General features: G+C 57.1%; 1 protein-coding gene across 5 annotated transcripts in view; it reads left to right on the forward strand.

Moving 5' to 3' along the window:
• The window catches only part of PBX1 (PBX homeobox 1), a 193,401-nt gene that overhangs the window by 161,426 nt on the left and 13,667 nt on the right, over positions 1–18,308 (forward strand). For 4 of the 5 annotated variants that reach the window (XM_036443012.2, XM_036443014.2, XM_036443011.2 and 1 more), the window contains one exon: positions 10,213–14,442. In XM_036443012.2, coding sequence (XP_036298905.1) covers positions 10,213–10,305 — 93 coding nt within the window. In that variant the 3' untranslated portion in view covers positions 10,306–14,442. Of the gene's footprint in view, positions 1–10,212; positions 14,443–18,308 lie in introns of those variants that run through there. The other variant, XR_006741896.1, reaches the window with a different exon arrangement.

Here is an 18,308-nt window from a genome sequence, read left to right on the forward strand (position 1 = left end):
GTGAAAGAGCCTCTTGCTGGCTCCCGTGAACTTGGTTATTGCTTCTGGGTCTTCAGTGTACAGGTGGGTAAGCAAAGGCCGGCCAGACAGGTGTGTTCTTTCTGTGTCAGCTTTAAATTGCGCCCCTGCGAGACCAAGCGTGTTCGGGCGAGGTGACTGTTAGTGGTGGATTGAGCTGGGATGTGTACATGTCCATGTGCCTGTATCCTTTTCGTGCACACGTGTGTGTTCACGTAGTGTGTGTGTGTCCTGTGTGTGTTGTATGTGTAAGTGTGCATGTGTTGTGTGTGTGTCCTTGTGTGCATGTTGTGTGTGTCCTTGTGTGTATGTGTCATTGTGTGCATGCATGTGTTGTGTATGTATCCTTGTGTGTGTTTGTGTGTGCGTGCACGCATTGTGTGTGAATGTGTCCTTATGTGTCTGTTATGTGTATGTTGTATGAGCGTCTGCATTGAGTGCATGCATATGTTTTGTGTGTCCTTGTGTGTGTGTGTGTGTGTGTGTGTGTGGTGTTATCCTTTGTATGTGTCCTTGCGTATGCATGTGTTGTGTGTGTTCTTGTGTGTGTTGAGTGTCCTTGTGTGTGTGCATGTGTGTTGTGTGTGGGTATATGTGTTGTGTGTGTGCATGTGTTGTGTGAGAGTGTGGGTACTGTGTGGGTGGGTGGGTGCATGTGTGTACAGCAGCGTGGGCTGAGGTGCCAGGAGAAGGGAGGGAGACAGAGGGAGGGGATCAGAAGAGACAGGACAGGAATGGAAGGTTCCAGCCAGAACTGAATGAACGCCCACAGCCGGCAGCCCAGCTGGGCCTGGCGTGTTTCCTCTGAGCTGGACATTTTCTGGGCAGCTCCTCGCTCCCCCGGCCATCCCGCAGCCCCCGTGTGTCACCGCCAGCGTCCATGAAATCTGTGGAGCCACACACCTGCCGCTAGTGAGGCTGAGGAGCAAGGGGGCCGAGGGGCGGCCCACAGTGTGTCCAGGGAGGCGAGGAGTGTCCCCAGAAGATGGTTCCACTGTGATGCTCCCGAGCTGCCCGCGGCCAGAGACTGTGGTGGGCGTCCCGGCCCCTGGGTGCCGTCGGCAGCATCACAGGGATAGCGTGCTCATCGGCCTCTTCTTGGGGGCACGGGTGGGTGTTCCCCGGGGGTGCTGAGGGGGTCGCTGACTGTTCTGAGGGAGGTGTGCTTCCGGGGATGGAGCTTCCTCCGCCCCTCCTCAGCACGTGATGGGACATGACTGCTGTGTCCCAGGACAAGAGCGACTGTGCTGAGTGGGGAGTCAGGGGCGAGAGTCCAGGCGCCTGCCGCTCACACGCCCTCTCCGGTCCCGTCACCCCGAGGTCAGAGCAGTGTAGCTGGACTGTTGTGCGTCTCCTGTCCTGTCCCTGCCTCTCGCTGCTGTCTACGACGGCCCTGACCTCTGGCCTTCCCCGCCCGAGTCCTGCACCGCTCCGCAGCCGCCTCCGCGCATCCAGCCTGAGACCCCCGCGTCCCCCGCCTGGCCATTGCCTCCGGCCCAGCGACCGGGGTGCTGGCCAGTGTGGCCAGCTCCGCCCTCGGGATGTAATGGCCGGCGGCTCCTCCATTCAGTGTGCAGTGTGCGGTGCTGCTGTTTATCTTGTGTTTACTAATCCACCGTGTTCTCTTCACAATTGTAAAAGGCTCTTCCGTCCTGTTTCTGTAGGAGGTTTCTCAGCTTTCTGGCCAGTGTGTGTTCCATGGGAGGGGAGTGACCGTGTGCCCAGAGGGCCCTCCCTGGAGCCTCGGCTCCTCCTGCCCCAGGCCTGTGGGCTCCACCAGGTAGCCACGAGGCGGCATTTCCCACAGGCGGTCGCCGTCCCCTCCGCCAGGCCGGGCCTGGAACTGCCCCAGGGACAGCGTCGCGTCAGTTGTGCTGAGCACGTTGGTCCTGCCTTCTGCTCCACAAAGAGGAAACTCAACCCCTACAGAGGGCAGCTCGGGCTTGGGGTGGCCCACGCGTGGCCTGGCCCTCCACACTCAGGAAACATGAGCGAATGGGCCCCCTGGCGTTTGTGGGGCCGTCAGCGCTGGTTCCCGAAGAGACCTCCCACCTCCTTGGAAGGAGGACCTCCTCCCGCAAGCTTGGCTTTGGATACGAAAATGGAGCTCTCTCTTAGGAAAAGTCAGGCATTGTTTTCAAATTCGGTGCATTTCTGAAACTCTGCTCATCTCTGGTGTCATTTGAATTGGGGACAATTCTTTTCCACGTTCCTGTACACACTGTCCATCTGATAGAGAAGAAGCAGAAGGCAGGACCAACCTGCATCTGGGACAAGTACCAGAGGAGGAAGGAAGTGAAGAGATGCCTGTTCATCCCAGTGCTCCCTGAGGGCCTGGCTGTGGCACCCGGAGCAGGTGTTCCCTGAGGGCCTGGCTATGGGACCCGGAGCGGGTGCTCCCTGAGGGCCTGGCTATGGGACCCGGAGCGGGTGCTCCCTGAGGGCCTGGCTATGGGACCCGGAGCGGGTGCTCCCTGAGGGCCTGGCTGTGGCACCCGGAGCGGGTGCTCCCTGAGGGCCTGGCTATGGGACCCGGAGCGGGTGCTCCCTGAGGGCCTGGCTATGGGACCCGGAGCGAGTGCTCCCTGAGGGCTTGGCTGTGGGACCCGGAGCGGGTGCTCCCTGAGGGCCTGGCTGTGGCACCCGGAGCGGGTGCTCCCTGAGGGCCTGGCTGTGGCACCCGGAGCGGGTGCTCCCTGAGGGCTTGGCTGTGGCACCCGGAGCGGGTGCTCCCTGAGGGCCTGGCTATGTGACCCGGAGCGGGTGCTCCCTGAGGGCCTGGCTGCAGATTCAGTTCATGGTCAAGGGTGCATACCTCGGTTGCAGCCTCCATCCTGGCCCCACTTGGGGTGTGTGCAGGAGGCAACCAATCAATGTGTCTCTCTCACATGATGTTTTCCTCTCTCTCTTTCTCTCTTCCCCCTTCCCTCTTTCCCCCTCCCTCCCTTCTTCCACTGTCTCTAAAAAATCAATGGATTCGGGTGAGGATTAACCAAATACGACAACAACAGAAATTCGGGGGATAGCCAAATGGGGGAAGAGGCCAGTTTTGCCTGTTTACTAGCCCAGACGGAGTTGAAGAGGCTCTGGAGGCAGCAGGCACCGTCACAGCCGGGCCAGGACTGCCATCCTGCGCCCATTGTCAGCTCTCACAGAGCTGCTTCACCGAGTGAGCTGCGACGGGCTGCACAGGTCACACATGTGAACCAGCTTAGGCAGAGAAATAGGAAATAGAAAAGCCATGGCAAAAAGTAATTGTAAAAGAGCCAGGAAATAAGAGACATAGAGAAGTAGGAAGAAATAATGTACTGTTAAAGGACAAGCCGGTGGAAGGATGGGAGATGGCAGGGGAACGATAGAGTGCCAGAGACGTGCGAGAGGAAGTATACACATACTGGGAGAACAACACAAACAGAAGACAGTGAGGGCGAGTGGCTAGAATCACAGCCTCGAAGAACGTGCTTACAGAGATTATAAAATTGATCAAGTAGTCATAAACTGAGCAAGTGCCGTAAAGCAGGAAATTAACGAACAATTAAAAACAATATGGGCAGAAAATTAACAGGCTAAAACGACATTTAATAATTGCATTAATAACTAACACTTATTGGCTTGGTCCCCTGTGCTAGGCAGTTTATATGTGTTAACTTATGTAATTCAAGTTTATTAACACAATTAGGTTGGTTTTAAAATGTAAACAAGGAAGTTAAGAGGCATCAGAACAATCACAAGACTGAAGGTGAGTGAGACAGACCTGCCAACAGGGCTTCTGCCTCCGCCATGGGCCAGCCCGAGGACCCGCCAGCCTTCCTGTGGGGCAGTTTGCAGAGGCGCCAGGCGGTTCTCCCCGCCTGTCCTGTCGTGTGTGGAGGTTCCTGGTGCCATGCCCAGCGGTCAGTGTTCCGGCCAGAGGTCAAAGGCAGTTTTGCCACAGCCCTGCTCACTGAGCACCTGAGGTGTTGCAGTCCATGCCTGCGAGGGCTTCTCGGATTCTTGCTTTACTTCTCCCCACACCCTGCTTCTGATGACAAGCGTCCTGGTTTTGTCACCAGACCTGATACATAGTAGGTGCTTAATGCCCATCTTTTGAAAGGAGCCTATCCAACTTTTGTCAAGAGGTCTTTCTTCTTCTCCCTCCTCTCCCTCCCTCCCTCCCTGCTCCCTCCCTTCCTCCCTCCCTAGCCAGCAGGCAGGCTGTGGGTGACTTGTCTGTCTGCACCCAAAGACTTTTGTTACTCAGAGAGTCTTTCACACAAAAGAATGACTTTTTTCCCCATTTTTCACAGCCTGATGCTCATATTTGAACCCCACCTTACCTAAGCCTGTGCCCTCTGACCTAGCAGCTTCCACCAGAAGCCTCTGTGGGTGTGAGTTCAGAGGCCAGAGCAGTGGGTCTTCTTCCTTCCCTTCCTCACTGGTCTTTTCTGGGACAGGTGCTGTCTCTGGCCTTGAGCTCGGTCCACAGTCATTCCTTCATTCATTCATTTGCTCAGCAGGAATTTGCTTGGACTTGATAGTGGCCACTGGACCTGAGGGCAGGGAAATAAAAGACCTGCCTATCCCCAAGCGATGCCCATCTCATCCAAGCTGAGGGCTATGCTGAGCGGTGTCTTTTACCCTTTAAAGCACATGTGTCAAACACAAGGCCCGCGGGCCAAATCCGTCCCGCCAGGCCTTGCAATGTGGCCCGCACCGCGCTGTCATCACTGCACTCGGCTGCATTTCCATCACAATGACAGTTTATGACTGTTCAGTAAACCATTCGGCCCGCGATTTAGGCTGGATTTTAGATTTTGGCCCCTTCTCTGATTGAGTTCGACACCCCTACTTTAAAGGGACAGCATCCATTGAACTCTTCAAGGCCCTGAATCCTAGACAGAGCTGGGAATCCCTTGTTGACCCCCGTGCTGGGTGGGTCTGGCGGCTGCTCTACTGGGACCTGTGGCACCAGGGACTGGTCCTCGCCTGCAGCTCTGGGATTGGCCATGGTGCCTTCACACACCAGGACCTACATTAGCTGTGGGCTTTAGAGCCAGGTGGAAACACTTTACACTGTAACCAAATGTCTGTGAAGTGTTCTCCTGCGCCTCATCTCATTTGATACTCACAGAAATCCTGGAGTAGTTGGATAGGAGACTCGATGGAATCCTATTTTCTTTTCATTAACCAGAAAATGGAGATTTGGAAAGGTTAGAAACTTGAAGCGGCTGAAAAGAAATAAGAAATGGTGGACCTTGAAAATGATTCAGGTTTTTCTCATTGCGAAGAATATAGTCAAACACTGTTGCAGTTAAATATTTTACCCTTTGTTCTCCCTGTGTGACCTACAATAATAATCTGCTTCATGTTGCTGTTTACTGCTGTGTTGCTGACAATTACCTGAAAGAGAAGTTAGGGTGCTTCACTGGGCTGGAAAAGTTTAGCTACATCAGAAAGCAGGTCTAATTAAGCAAGTTTACTCTGTATCTATAAAAGGCTAAGTTGACTCACACATGCATGATGCATATAAAGCTCTAGCCAGTCACACATGCATGTTTCGATCTTTCATTGTTGATCATGAATTTGGTTGACACTCTTTTTAGAGAAAGGGCAAAAAACAATATTAAATTATTTATTCTAATTAATTTTCTTTCTATGTGCATGAATTTGTGCACTGGGCCACTACTTAAATCATAAAAGGGTATCTCGCTTTTACTTGACTTTAATTTGTTTCTCTTTGATTACTAATGAATTTCTTCTTGTAAATGTGTTCTTGAAATGTCCACCTTTTTCTCAGTGACCTCCAGGCACTCTTATCTTCCACTAGATGATGCCCTGCCCTTGCCCTGGGGAGTCTGGAAATGGAGGAAACTCTGCTTCTAGATGGCGGGGCCCCATGAAGGAGGCCTCCCCACACCACTTCTCATCCTGTTTATCTCAGTGGAATGTTCTTCAGCAGGAAAGCCATTGCTGTCCTCGGAGACCTAAAGGCAGATCTGTTAGTGGTACTATTTTACAGAGAAAAGAACCGAGCTACAGTGGGAATATAGAATACCTTCTCTCTCTGTCTAGTCATTGCCCTGGCTTCGCTGGACCCCCTAGCCCGCCACATGGCTGGGGTCTTTCCACCGCACACATTTCTGGGACAATGTAAAAGGGGAAAAAATAAAATTTAAAAAGTCAACCCATGTTCCATGTGGACAATAATCCAGCCTCAGGAGTGTGTGCCCGCATCAAGGATGTGCCGTGGGTGGGCGGGTGCGTTTGCAGTCTGCGTGCTGGCGGTCTTCAAGCCTTTCTCTCGCGTCACCTGTAAGCAGTTCTGAGCGAGATGCTTCCAGGATGAACAAGGCAGCAGGAAGGCTGTGCCCTGCACCCCACCCCCCACCCCGCACGCTCTGTGTGCTGCAGCCCTGCAAGCTCTCAGCGCCATTTGAGCGCATTAAGCAGCCAGCTCTCTGGTGACATAGCAATTAGGGCTCGGAAATAGATTTGGTGCGTCACGGAGGATAAGGGTTTTGAAAGTTTCTGTTGTGATTATAGCTTGTACCTCCCACAAATAATAGGCTTCAAAATAAGAGGCTGCCAGCGCGGCCTTTGTGGCTTTGTCTCGGTGGTGGCATGTAAGTTGCTATTACTGTCCTCGGTGTACTTGAATGTGCCAGTCTCTGGGTGTGGAGTTGGCTCCGTCTCTCTGCGGCATGTCACTGCGGGTCTGGTTATCTGGGTGATGGCCGTGTGGACGGCAGACGAGGGAGAGGGGCTTCAGCTTCTGCGTGATGGTCAGTGGCTTTGAGGTGTCCGTCCCCCCCACCCCCCCGTGGTGTGCATGCTCCGTGGAGTGTGTGCGTTAGCCTCTCTGTGCACCGTGAGGAAAAGCTATCTTTCAACAAAGAAAAGCAAAATCAGAGGTTATACCAACAAAACGAGGAACTGGCGCGGTATAGAGTCAGCCCATCAGATCATTTATACGGAGAGACAAAACACCCTCTGCTTGAATTATCCAGATTTGGCTATATGAGTAAACATAATAGTCTCTTACAGCCTTTTTCCTGCAGCGCGCGTGTGTGTGTGTGTGTATGTGTGTGTGTGTGTGTGTGTGTTCTGAATGTGTGCTCAGTCTATGAGAATACATGCATTGTGTGTTCTGCACACTGTGCTGATGTGTGTAAAGAGACGTGTCTGGGGTTTTGCAGATCTGAGTAGGAGGGTTTCTATTCAGATAGAAATAATTTTCTGCCCCAATACACCTCTATTTAGCTCAGGCAAACTGAGTTTTGTTTTTCTCTGAAAAGTTAAATCGTAAGTTTTAGCTTCCTGTGTATACATCAAACCTGCGGAGTCCCCAGGTCTGCAGGATGTGGAAACGTTATGTCTAACAGTCACATTTGCACTTTTAATACAAATAGGAAAGCACCTGGCTCTAAAGCTGGGAACTGCACTGCGTGAGGGGACAGCCTCAACCAGCCCTCCTATGTCCAAGTGCCTCACACGGTGGCATGAATGCTGGGTGTTCGAAACAAGTGAAACAGAAAAGAATGCCGAAGAGAAGGTGCCAGGGTAGATCTTGATCCCAGAGCCCACTGACAGGTGCCCCTCAGTTCCCTGGCACTGGGTGCTGGCAGGATGGTGCGGGGTGGGCACAGGGCAGGAAGGGTTGTGTCTGGATTGTGACAGGGCACCCTAGATGGCAGTGAGAGTGCATGGCACAGAAGTGACTTGTAACAAGAGAGGTCACGTGTCACCAATGGACATAGGGCAGGTTGACCGCCTTACTGTACAGTCTCAGCCAGGACCCCGTGGTGCAGTGTAACATAGGCCGAGCTGACCAGCAGGGTGGTCCTGCACAGGGTGGCATATCAGGAGGTAAGCCTGGGTGTATGTGTTTTAGTGCAGGCTATCAAGGCTCTGTCTCGGCGTTTCCTGGGTGTACATGGCCAAGTACAGGTGGCCAGGCTCTGTCTCGGCGTTTCCTGGGTGTACATGGCCAAGTACAGGCGGCCAGGCTCTGTCTCGGCGTTTCCTGGGTGTACATGGCCAAGTACAGGCGGCCAGGCTGCCTCGGCTGTTTCCTAGGTGTGCAGGGCTTGGTGTAAATGGTCATGGAGGTCACTGACCTGAGACCACATCTCTCTCCACAACCAGGGCCACAACATGTCCCCTCACGGACATTGTCTGACACCTGTGAGGTGAGGCACTGGTAGGCAGCTTGGAATTGGCCAGAGCCCCACAGTGGTGCTCATGGTTGGTCTGGTGGGTGACGTGGAAGTGGGTGAGGACAGGGCTGCCCCCAGGTGACTAAACTAGGGGCACATGGGACACGTGCGCCCCTCAAGGTTGGAGACGGCAGGTGTGGGTGGGGGGGACTGGGGGAATGGCTCGCCTCTGTGGGAACCCCTGAGCAGAGGAGTAGCGGGAGGGGGTGTGGGAGCATCAGCCACGAGCATTGAGCCGGCAGGAAGCCCAGGCCTGAGGAGGACACGGACCCTCCGCTCAAGCCACTGAAGGTGGGGGAGGGGAGGGTTGGAGGTCAGACTACATTTTTAAAGGTCACAGCTCGAGATGGGACTGCAGTGGCCAGGCTGAAATTTCCCAGGGAGCATCCTGGCAACCAGAGCAGCTCTTGGAAAGCACTCCCTGTGAAACGCTGGAAAACTGCCTGCCGGGGAACCTGGTGGGAAATGGCGGCTCTGGCTGTGACCGCCCTGGTGAGCGTGTGGGTGTCGTGCGTATCACGGGGCGGGTGCCTCTGTGTTTCCCTCCCTGGCCGGAGCTCTCCGCCAGCCAGGCCCGGGCTGGGCTGCGGGCATCTGGCTGTGTGCAGGCCGAGCTCCTAGCGTGCTGACGTCAGCCTCTTTGTGGCGCCTCAGCGGAGTTCTGGGTTGCAAATGAGAGTTTCTTAGTGCCCAGCTCACTTACATTGTCACATTCGGTGATGAATTCTCTGCATCAACCCTGTGCCACAAAGGTGAGTCAGAGGAAGGAGGGAAGGGTGGGCCGGGCCTCAGCCTAGCCAGCACTGCTCTGGGCTCAAAGCCAGCTGCATGTATAGCTCGGGACCCAGGCAGGCAGCCCCGGGGCCAGCTCCAAGCAGGTGGCAGAAGGGGGATCCGTGCTGAAACCTTTGGTTCCCAAAACCGTGGCTGTTGTGAAAGCCTAGTTTTCTGGTCTAGGAAACGTGTCCAGATTGGCTCTTCTGTGATGGCGGGGACCTCCCCTCACGCTGCGGGGAGGAGGTGTCCCCCTCCCCCGCTCAAATGCCGTAGTCACCCCTGCCCCGTGGGCCCAGGTGTTCCAGGAGCGCCAGGCCTGTCTGGGCCTTAGTCACGTGTTGGGAGCAGAGGGCTGTTACCGGGGAGGGAATGCAATCACTGCCTTTCGCACTCACACTGTCGCTGCACCATCTGTGGGCAAAGGAGGGCGGGGTCGTGATGTCACGGCCGCAGCACCTCCGGCCTGGGCTGTCGGGTCCTGTGGGAACAGTGCTGCTGTTGGGATGCTCTGGACTGAGTGTTGGAAAAGGATGTGCAAGTGGAGACCAGGCGTCGGCTCCCGGCTCAGCCCCTCGAGGCACTTCCCCCAGGCCAGGCCAGGCTCTGCGGCAGCGCCCCTTCTCCTGGGTCACCCTGGGCACCCTCCATGGAGCTCCTGATGCTCCCACCAGACGGGGTTCGCCTTCGTGGAACCTCGCTCGCAGCCGGGCTGTGCTTGCGGAGGTCCCGCCTTGAGCCACAGTTCACCTGGGTGTGCCCAGTGCCCCGCTGAGGACAGGAGCGCCCCGCCATTGGCATGTGCCGAGGCGCCTGGGACCCGGATTTAGGGAGCTCCGAGCTGGAAGGGCCCTTCGGAGGCAGTTGGGCACCTTTTTGTGTTTCTCAGGGGAACTCCAGGCCAAGGGGTAGGAGTGCCCACCAGAGCCAGCCCGGGACTCGGGCCCCTGGACCTTCAGGGCAGGCGGCCTCACCTGACGGGGTGGGGGGGGGGGGTGACACACACACACACACACACACACACACACACGACTCTGTGTCACTGGCACAGGGGGGGCCCAGTCACTGAGGGAGAGGGGGAGCAGCCACAAGAACAGCCTGCCGTCGAGTGCCCCCTGCAGGCCCTCAGCTGCCTCCTCACAGCTCCTCCTGTCATCGTCACCGTCAGTCATCCTGTGCTCCCACCGCCCTCGCAGGCCTGACTTCTCTCCTTCTTCCCTTCCAGGCTAATGGAGGTTGGCAGGATGCGACTACCCCCTCATCAGTGACGTCCCCTACAGAAGGCCCTGGCAGCGTCCACTCCGACACCTCCAACTGACCTCCCCACACGCCATCCCCGCTGCCCTGCGCCCGGAGGGCGGGGCCGGAGGGAGTCTCCCACGCTGAAGCGGTCAGACCGGAGGCGCAGCGATCAGCAGCCACCACGAGCTCCTCTCTCTCCTCCCGGGATGCCCCTCCGGCCAATCCGGACACTTCTTTATACTCTGTCCCCTTTTCTGGGTAGAAGCCAGCCTTCCAGCCAGCAGCGTCAGCCTGTGCCCTCACCACCCCCCCTGCCCTCCACTCCCTGGGCCCTGCCCTCTACATGTCACTGAAGGGTACTTTCAACCATTAGAGGGATTTCAAGAGAAAAAATGCAAAGAAAACAATAAAAGCATTTGTATGTTTTCACTCTGGTGGTATGAGGAGCCACGTTACCTCATGGAGCCCATGCCCAGCACCCTGTCTCCCTCACTCACTACCTCTGGCAGGAACCACCCGCTGCCTCCCTCCCGGCTCCCCTGGGTCCTGCCACAGCCAGCTCTGAGGGTGCTCTGTCCTGGGTTCAGCTCCGCCAGGTCGATGCCAGGCAGGCAGTCAGTGCAGGAGGGGTACAGCCTGAGAGGCAGCATCCCGGCTGCTCGTTGTCCTCGGACAGCTCCTGGTTCAGAGTCAGATGTGGGGGCAGGACGCTGGAAGCCAGGTGTGGGTCAGCACAGTGCCAAATCATCACAGAGGAAGGCAGTTCTCTCCTGAGCCCTCCCCACACATGCATGTGTGCACATACCTGTAGGCACATGCACCACCCCATGATCAGCCACATGTCTCATACAGATGCCTACATTAGCAACCATGTCATCCTCCTTGTGAGCCCAGGAGAGGAACTCTGTGAAGGACACAGGCCAGCAGCCCACATGGTCTAGGACCGGGGGCCCCAGCATGCACCCACATGCACACACACACATGCACCCAGGCACGCATGCATGCATGCCAGAACCACCCCCACAGGGCAGGCCGGCTCCCAGGGTCCTGCTCTGCTGGCTCCACCTGAGCCAGAGGTGCGGGCACTTGTGCAATGGAGTGCTCTGTCCTGTTTTGTCCGGGCGCCGGAGACATGTCGTGACCTGTCCAGTTCTGTGTGCTGCATCTGGGTCTGGAGGACGCGGTGGCGTGAGCGCTTGGCTTGTTACCTGTGTGCTGGCTTGTCCAGGACCTGTGAGTGACAGAGACGGAGGTCACGGTCTCCCATGGGCATGCCCAGAGAGACGCGCAGGGAAGCTGTTCCATGTGGCTTGTCGAGGGCGCGGTGCGCGGTGCTCGGCTCTCGGGGCCTCGCTCCCGGATCTGTGATGGGCAGACGGTTTGGCCGGGCTTGTGGGACAGGACGTGGGGTCCTTGTCCCTGAGATGCAGGCGAGGTCGGGAGCAGCGTCTGAGAGAAATGCTCAGGTCAGGCGGGCACGGCTTTCCGGTCTAAGATCTGTCACATGGGACCTGCCGTCACCGCCACCGTGATGGCAAAGGGAGGGGTCGTGGCTGTTGCTTGTTTGGTTGTTCTGGTCTGTTCGGTTTCTTAGAATAGCGATAACCTCCCAAACCAGAAACACCGGGCCTGGCTCTCAGCTGGTGCTTGAATCTAAGGTGGGCCTTGGCGCGGCCCAGGCCCCACTGACCACCAGCTGGAGGTGTGGCCCTGCGGGCAGCTCTGCGTGACGCGGCCCAGTGGGCAGAAACGCTCCCGCATGGCCACTGGGCATGTGTGTTGGAGGGGAGAACACATGGTGCTGGGATTGTGTGATGAGGAGCATGAGAAAGCCACGTTGGGCCCGGGCCCCTAAGCCGTCACCAGGTCGGGCTCCACGCAGGGTGCCGAGGCAGGGACGCGGACGCAGGCCGGGAATACCAGGAGCACCTCGCAGACGCCTGGCCTGGGGTGCAGGTTCTCCTGGAGCCGCAGGAAGGCGGGTTTGGGTGGCAGGGTTTCCATTTTGGGTCAGCAGAAAGGGGAGCAGAGCGTGGCACCCGCCCCGTGGCAGCGCACTCACTGTACCGTCCCCTCCCTCCCCGGCCACGCTCACATCCAGTGTGGCTCCATGTAGGCTCTCATGTTCAGTGAAATGTGAGGAGAGTGGTGGGCACTGGGCCTGTGGCAGCAGTGCCCTGGGGGCTCCTCCTTCAATCCCATCTCCCTCCCCCCCATGTGCTGGGGACATGGGAGCCAGTGTCCTGGCCGCGGCGTCCCCTGGGATTTGCCCCCTGTAACGGCTCATCGCCCCCTTGCCGACCCTCCTCCCTGGGTGGGGTGGACCCCGCACACGCTTCTCCCTGGTGGCACCTTCGTGACATGGTTTTATTTGGCTGCTGGTTGCCTTTTCTCTCCCTTCCCCACCCCCCTTTCCTTCGGAGTTTTATTTTTCTGCCCAGAAAAACCTGACTTCGATACCAAAAAAAAAGATAAAACTACAGAAACTCAAATTTAAAGAAAACTTTTTAAAAAGATACTCAACAATCCTCTCAGCTTTATTAACATTTTCCATTGTTTCTTGCGACTCGTGTCTTGTTCTTTGTAGTACTGATGACGAACATTTGATAATGAATGTTCTTGTATATTCAGATAAAGGGAAAAAAAAAACCAAAAACGCGGTCTGGATTTAAAAGTGTTTATAATAAAGGTTTTAAAAATGACCCTCGCAGCACGAAAAGCAGGACGGGGTCGCCTCCGCGCCCACGCCCTCATCGCCACGTTTGTTTCCACACGGAACGACCCCCATTGGCCACGCCCCCATTGCTTTTCTTTTCCTGCATTTGTGGATTAGTTCAAGAATGCTAGACAAGTGTCGAGTTGTGCACACCCATTTCCTGTTCCACGATGTTTAAAGTGACCGTAATTCATTTTGTAAACTAAAAAAAAGGAAAAAAAGGAAAAAAAAAAAGTTGGGATAGTGAGCATCATAGAGGTACAACCTAACACATTATTATGTTTCTTAACTTTGAGACCCAGAAATGAATTCTTTTCCCCCCTTTATTCTTGAAAATATAACAACAACAAAAAAGGATGATGCTTTGTTTTGTGTTATTTTTGGTTTGTTAATGGGGTGCTTTTTTTAATCGTCAGGACTGTGGTCTTGCTGTGTTTATTCCTCACACATGTACCAAGGCGATGTGAAAGGCGGCAGCCGCGCTGAGGCTGTTTCTCGCTGCTTCGGTTTTGTCTGAGAATCGAGCTGGCGTCACGGATCAGGCCCCGGTGGGCGCCTGGTGGCTCCCTGCGCCCCCCTGCGCCCGGAGTGTGTGCACCGGCCAGCTCTGAGGAAGGTCAGGGCTCCGTTCTCCTCCCTTGCCTTGAAAGGAGCAGTTCTTGCCTTATTGTGTGAGTGCCAAGGAGCGGCTCTCTTTCCTTCACCCTGAGGAGGGAGCTGGGGTGGCCAGGATGCCTCCTCCCGCAGAAGCTTCCCGGCTGCTGGGATGGCACTGGCTGGGCACCGGGATGGGCTGGGGGCCCTAATTTGGGTCAGGGTCCCGGGTGTTATTCTCACACAGCCTTCTGGGTGCTGTTATTGGTCCGGAGAAAAGAGGCGGTGACACCAGGAAGGAGCTCTCTTTTCACCTCTGTCATTTAACAAAGGCCCGAGGGTCCGAGAGCAGCCAGCACCCAGGCCTCTCGGCTCTCCTCGAGGACTGGAGAAGCAGCCGGCAGCGGCGCTTTCTTATGGTTCCACCCAAACCGCCCGCTTCTTTGAAGTCACAGCCGAACAGCAGCACGCTTTTCACATCGCCTTGATGGTTTCGATCCCTCGCGCAAAGCTTTCTGGAATCTTATTTTTTGTAACCTCTTTGTTTTGTTTTGTTTTGTTTTGCCTTTTGTTAAAATAAGTGAAACATTCAACGTTTTCCCCTTTTCTCGCTTACTCCTCCCCTTCCCCTGGGCGCTTCCAGTTATTTTGAAGTGTTCCCCTCGGCCGCTGGTTTATCTCTGCTCCCTCCCTGCTCTTATACTCAGAGTGTAACCCTGAAGCTCTGCCCTGTTTGGTTTGAAAGTTAAGCTTTTCTGCTTCTGCGAGCACCGGCTTCGTTCCTTTGATCGACGGAAGCTCTGTGTTCTCAATGATGATACTAACACGGTGTAGATTTTACAGTCTCCTAATTTGTACTGGTAATGCATATTCCAAATAAATAGTTTCTTTTGTTGCAAAAAATACGCCTGTGTGTGGTGTAACTGTTCTCTTCCACGCGGCCCTGGTCTTCCCCCTAGGAGGGCGGGTTCTTTGGACTGTGGCCGTCACCCTGATCATCCTACAGCCCCGTGGGTGGCCGTGGGGTGGAGGACTCGGCCATGGACGTCACCCAGGAAGGGACGGATTTTTTACCCTCACCTGAGGATGCTGTTTGTTGATTTGAGAGAGAGAAAGAGAAACATCATGAAACATCCATCAGCTGCCTCCTGCACGCCCCCAACTGGGCATTGAGCCTGAAACCTAGGCATGTGCCCTGACCGGGAATTGAACCGGCGACCTTTCAGTGCATGGGAAGGTGCCCAACCCACTGAGCCACCCCGGCCAGGGGGAAGGGAGGACCTCGTATGGGAAAAGAAGCCCTGTTGCAGGTGGCAGAGCGCCCCATCTTGCCTGCTTGTCTGGGGCTGGTGCGCCCCTTCCCCCAACACCAGCTACAGGTCTAGGCGGGTGTTTGAGCAAAGTTTAAGCCTGTGAGTCAGCTCTCTGCAGGCAACTCCGATTCCCTTCTCTTTGTGATTTGGCCCCAGGAAAATCGTGGGATCCAAGAGATGTCCCCAGAGAACGGACCGAGGTTGGAGGGCTCAGCCCTCAGAAGCAGGGGAGCCGTGCCCCATCCGCACAGCTCCCTGCGTTGTGTCTGCTCCCACGCAGTGCCTCTCCCCTCTCCCCCCCCCCCCCCCGCCGCAGCCCTGAGCCCCAACTTTTGGGGTCAGGGTCTGTTAGCAGTGGTGTCCGGTGTCCCGGCTGGGACAGCACTCAGCCCGCAGCACCCAGGGGTGGTGGGATTGATGCTCTGGCGGCCACCTGTGCCCCTGGCACCCCCTGCATTGTGTCCAGGCTCCGCCCAGGGCCAGGGAGGCCTGTGTGTACTGAGTGTCCCCAGCACCCTCTTCCCTCATCACCGTTTGACTAGAATCAACAGAAAACAGGGAGGAAGGGAGAATCAGAGTGGATGGGATCACATTCCCGTTTTTGTGAAGGCCAGTCTGAGGGCTCTGTGGCCTCAGAGTGTGAGTCCGCCCGCGAATGCTGGTGATGAGGACATGGCCGGCGTGAGGACAGAGGCCTCGGCCACCTTTTCCGACCCAAACATTGGGGCACGGGGTCCGGTGTGCAGGGCAGCTTCCGGCCATCTCCCACCTCAGCTGCCCTGCTTCGTGGCCCTACTCACCCAGCTCACCAATAGAGTGACCCCTGACCTGTCACAGCAAGAGGCAGAGGCACAGTGTGTCCAGAGCAGGACTCCAGTGTGTCACTGGGAGCCGGAGCCACGCTCGGTGCTGGTCTCCTGTCCAGGCGGTGCCTCAGGGATCCGCTCCTCCTGCTGTGCCCGCCCACAGGCGTGTGCCCTCCTCCCCCCGGGGCCCAGAGGGGACAGGAGTGATGGCTCACCTCTCCTTCTTCTCACCTCCTAAATGCCCTGGCGGGCGGTCTGGCTGGGCAGCCCCTCCCTGGCACTCCCCACACGTGGACATTCTGAACAGCGGCCACCTGTCATGCTTCGTGGCCAAAGAGAAGAAGCAAGAGCAGAAGACAAGCCCAATTGGCCCCCGCACGGACCCACAGGAAAGTGTGGTCCCTTCCCGGCGGCTCCCTGGCTCTCAGCGGGGAAGGTCCGGAAAGGGGGTGGCCCAGGCCCAGCCTGTCCGCCCAACACTCTCCCTCCCCCCAACATGCACTAATGGGGGTGCTGTCCAAACTCGGGGCTCAGCACCCGCCTGTGGTCCATGGTGGTACTGTCCACCTCGGGCGGTCACTCCACGGGTTAATCGCTGCCTGGAGAGCTGAGCTCCAAGGCTTAAACGCACAAAATCTGAGGTGCTCCCCACCGTGACGCCTGCCCGCCGTCCTCGGGGTGCTCCTCGCCTCCCCACTGCAGGGGGGACAGAGAGCCAGACGGTCAGAAAAGTTACGGGGGGAGAAAGAAGGTGGATGGCGCAGACCAGTAGCCTCTTGTGCAGCTTGGTCAGGACCTGGCTGTCCCCGAGTGAGCCTGGCGGCCTGGAGGACCCAAGGCCGAAGAGTGACATCACGCCATTTAAGTTTCTCACGTGACACTGGCAACAGAAGCCCGCCTGGAAGCAGGGAGTCTGTTAGAAGGTGACCTTGGTGCTTGGAGCCGATGGCGGCGTGGAGCAGAGAGGCCGTGCAGCTCCTCCTCAGGCTGCCTCTGCCCCCCACCCCGGTCCTGCGATGCCTCTCCCGGCCGAACGCCTCCCGTGCCAGGGCCCCCTGCCCACGTCGCCCATTCTGTTTACGCGCCAGGTGCGTCCCAACTCCTCGCTTCCTTCTGCTTCTGGTCTAACATGTGGGTTCAGTGGGGTCACTTGATGGGACTGGAAGGGGTACAAGTGTCACTCACTGTGAATCAAACACAATCAAGTCCGGAGAAGCCTGGCAACGACTCCCTCACTCCTCACGCCATGTGGCTCCGCTGCCACGTGGTAAGTGGACAAAGACATCCACCAGGAGCCACGCCACTGCAGCCAGAGGGGGTCCCGCCTGCAGGTGTCTCAGGAGCCCCGCCCGGTGCCCATCCGGCTGGTTCTGGTGCTGGTGCTCTGAGCCGGCAGGTTCCGGAGCGGGCGGGGCGGATAATTGCCGCCTTGTGGACGCGTCTACCGCTTCGAGTCCTGCTTGCGGATGCAGACCTGTCTCCCCGGGGTCTCCTGTGGCATTTGTTACTTGGCATTTCGGTCCTTAAGCAGAAATTCTCTGCTTTCCACGGAATTGCTCTCCTTTGCTAATGTCTGTCTCCCCGGTCCCAGGCAGAGCGTTTGACATTTGTTATTGGTACAAGAGCATCATTTGCTGAGTGGGAGAAAAGGTTTCCCGAGGAGGGGGTGGGGGGTGACTGATGATCTCAGATCGTCTCCCGCTTCCCTCTTCCTCCAGCCACGACAGCAGCCGCAGCCCCCTGGGCCGCGCAGCAAGCACCGTGCTTTCTGCTGTGGAATGTGGCTGTGACCTCCCTGCTCTGGCTGTGGAGGGCCAACGGGTACGGGTTGTGGGGTGATAGCATGTGGTGAGGTCATGACCTTGCCTTACTGGGTGACGAGAGCCCTGCCAGGCTCTGGTCCTCCAGGAGCTCCGGTGCAGGGCTCTGCTCTCGGGGCGGAGTCACCAGCCAAAGGGAGCGTCCAGTCCCCGCTCTCAGGGGCTTCCTGTCCTCGGGGGAGCCTGGCTCACTCACACAGACCTGCGTCTGCAGCACAACTAAAGACGGGGCACTGGGAGAGCCCCGGGAAGAGAAGGGGCGTCAGGCTGAGGGCTGCCTCCCAAGGAGCTGCCTCTCCGCCAACTGCAGGATTCGCTCGGAGCAGGAGGGAGGCAGCTCCAGGCCGGGGCATCAGTACAAAGGATGCGCTGCAGGAGGAGGGACCCGGGGGGCGGGGGGGACCAGCCCTTGAACACAGGCCAGAGAGCACCCTCGGTCCCAAGGAGATGGGGTGGGGGAGCATGCGGGGGCCGGTGCCACAGCCACCACCGCCTCACCCCTGTTCCAGAGAGGCCCCTCGGAAGGGAAGCTGATGGGTGTGGAGTGGGGCTGGGACAGAGGAATGGCTCGGCCATCCATCCCCAGCCTGTACCTGTGAGCAGCGGCTCTGTGCCTGGGAGTGGGGGTGACACAGTGAGAAATTCCCACTGGCCCCCGTGAAATCACAGGCGGGAGGTGCAGAGTAGGGCTGGCCCATGCAGTAGCATGCCCACGCTGTGGCTGCCGCCGTGCGGTCAAGTTGACTCGAGACTGGTGAGTAGAGGGGCTGGGGGAGGGAAATTGGTCGCTGCATTGGCGTGGGCTGGGCGGCCTCCCTCCGCCTGCGCGC

The sequence above is a fragment of the Pipistrellus kuhlii genome, unplaced genomic scaffold (genome assembly GCF_014108245.1).
Source record: "Pipistrellus kuhlii isolate mPipKuh1 unplaced genomic scaffold, mPipKuh1.p scaffold_m20_p_18, whole genome shotgun sequence".
Taxonomy (NCBI): Eukaryota; Metazoa; Chordata; class Mammalia; order Chiroptera; family Vespertilionidae; genus Pipistrellus; species Pipistrellus kuhlii.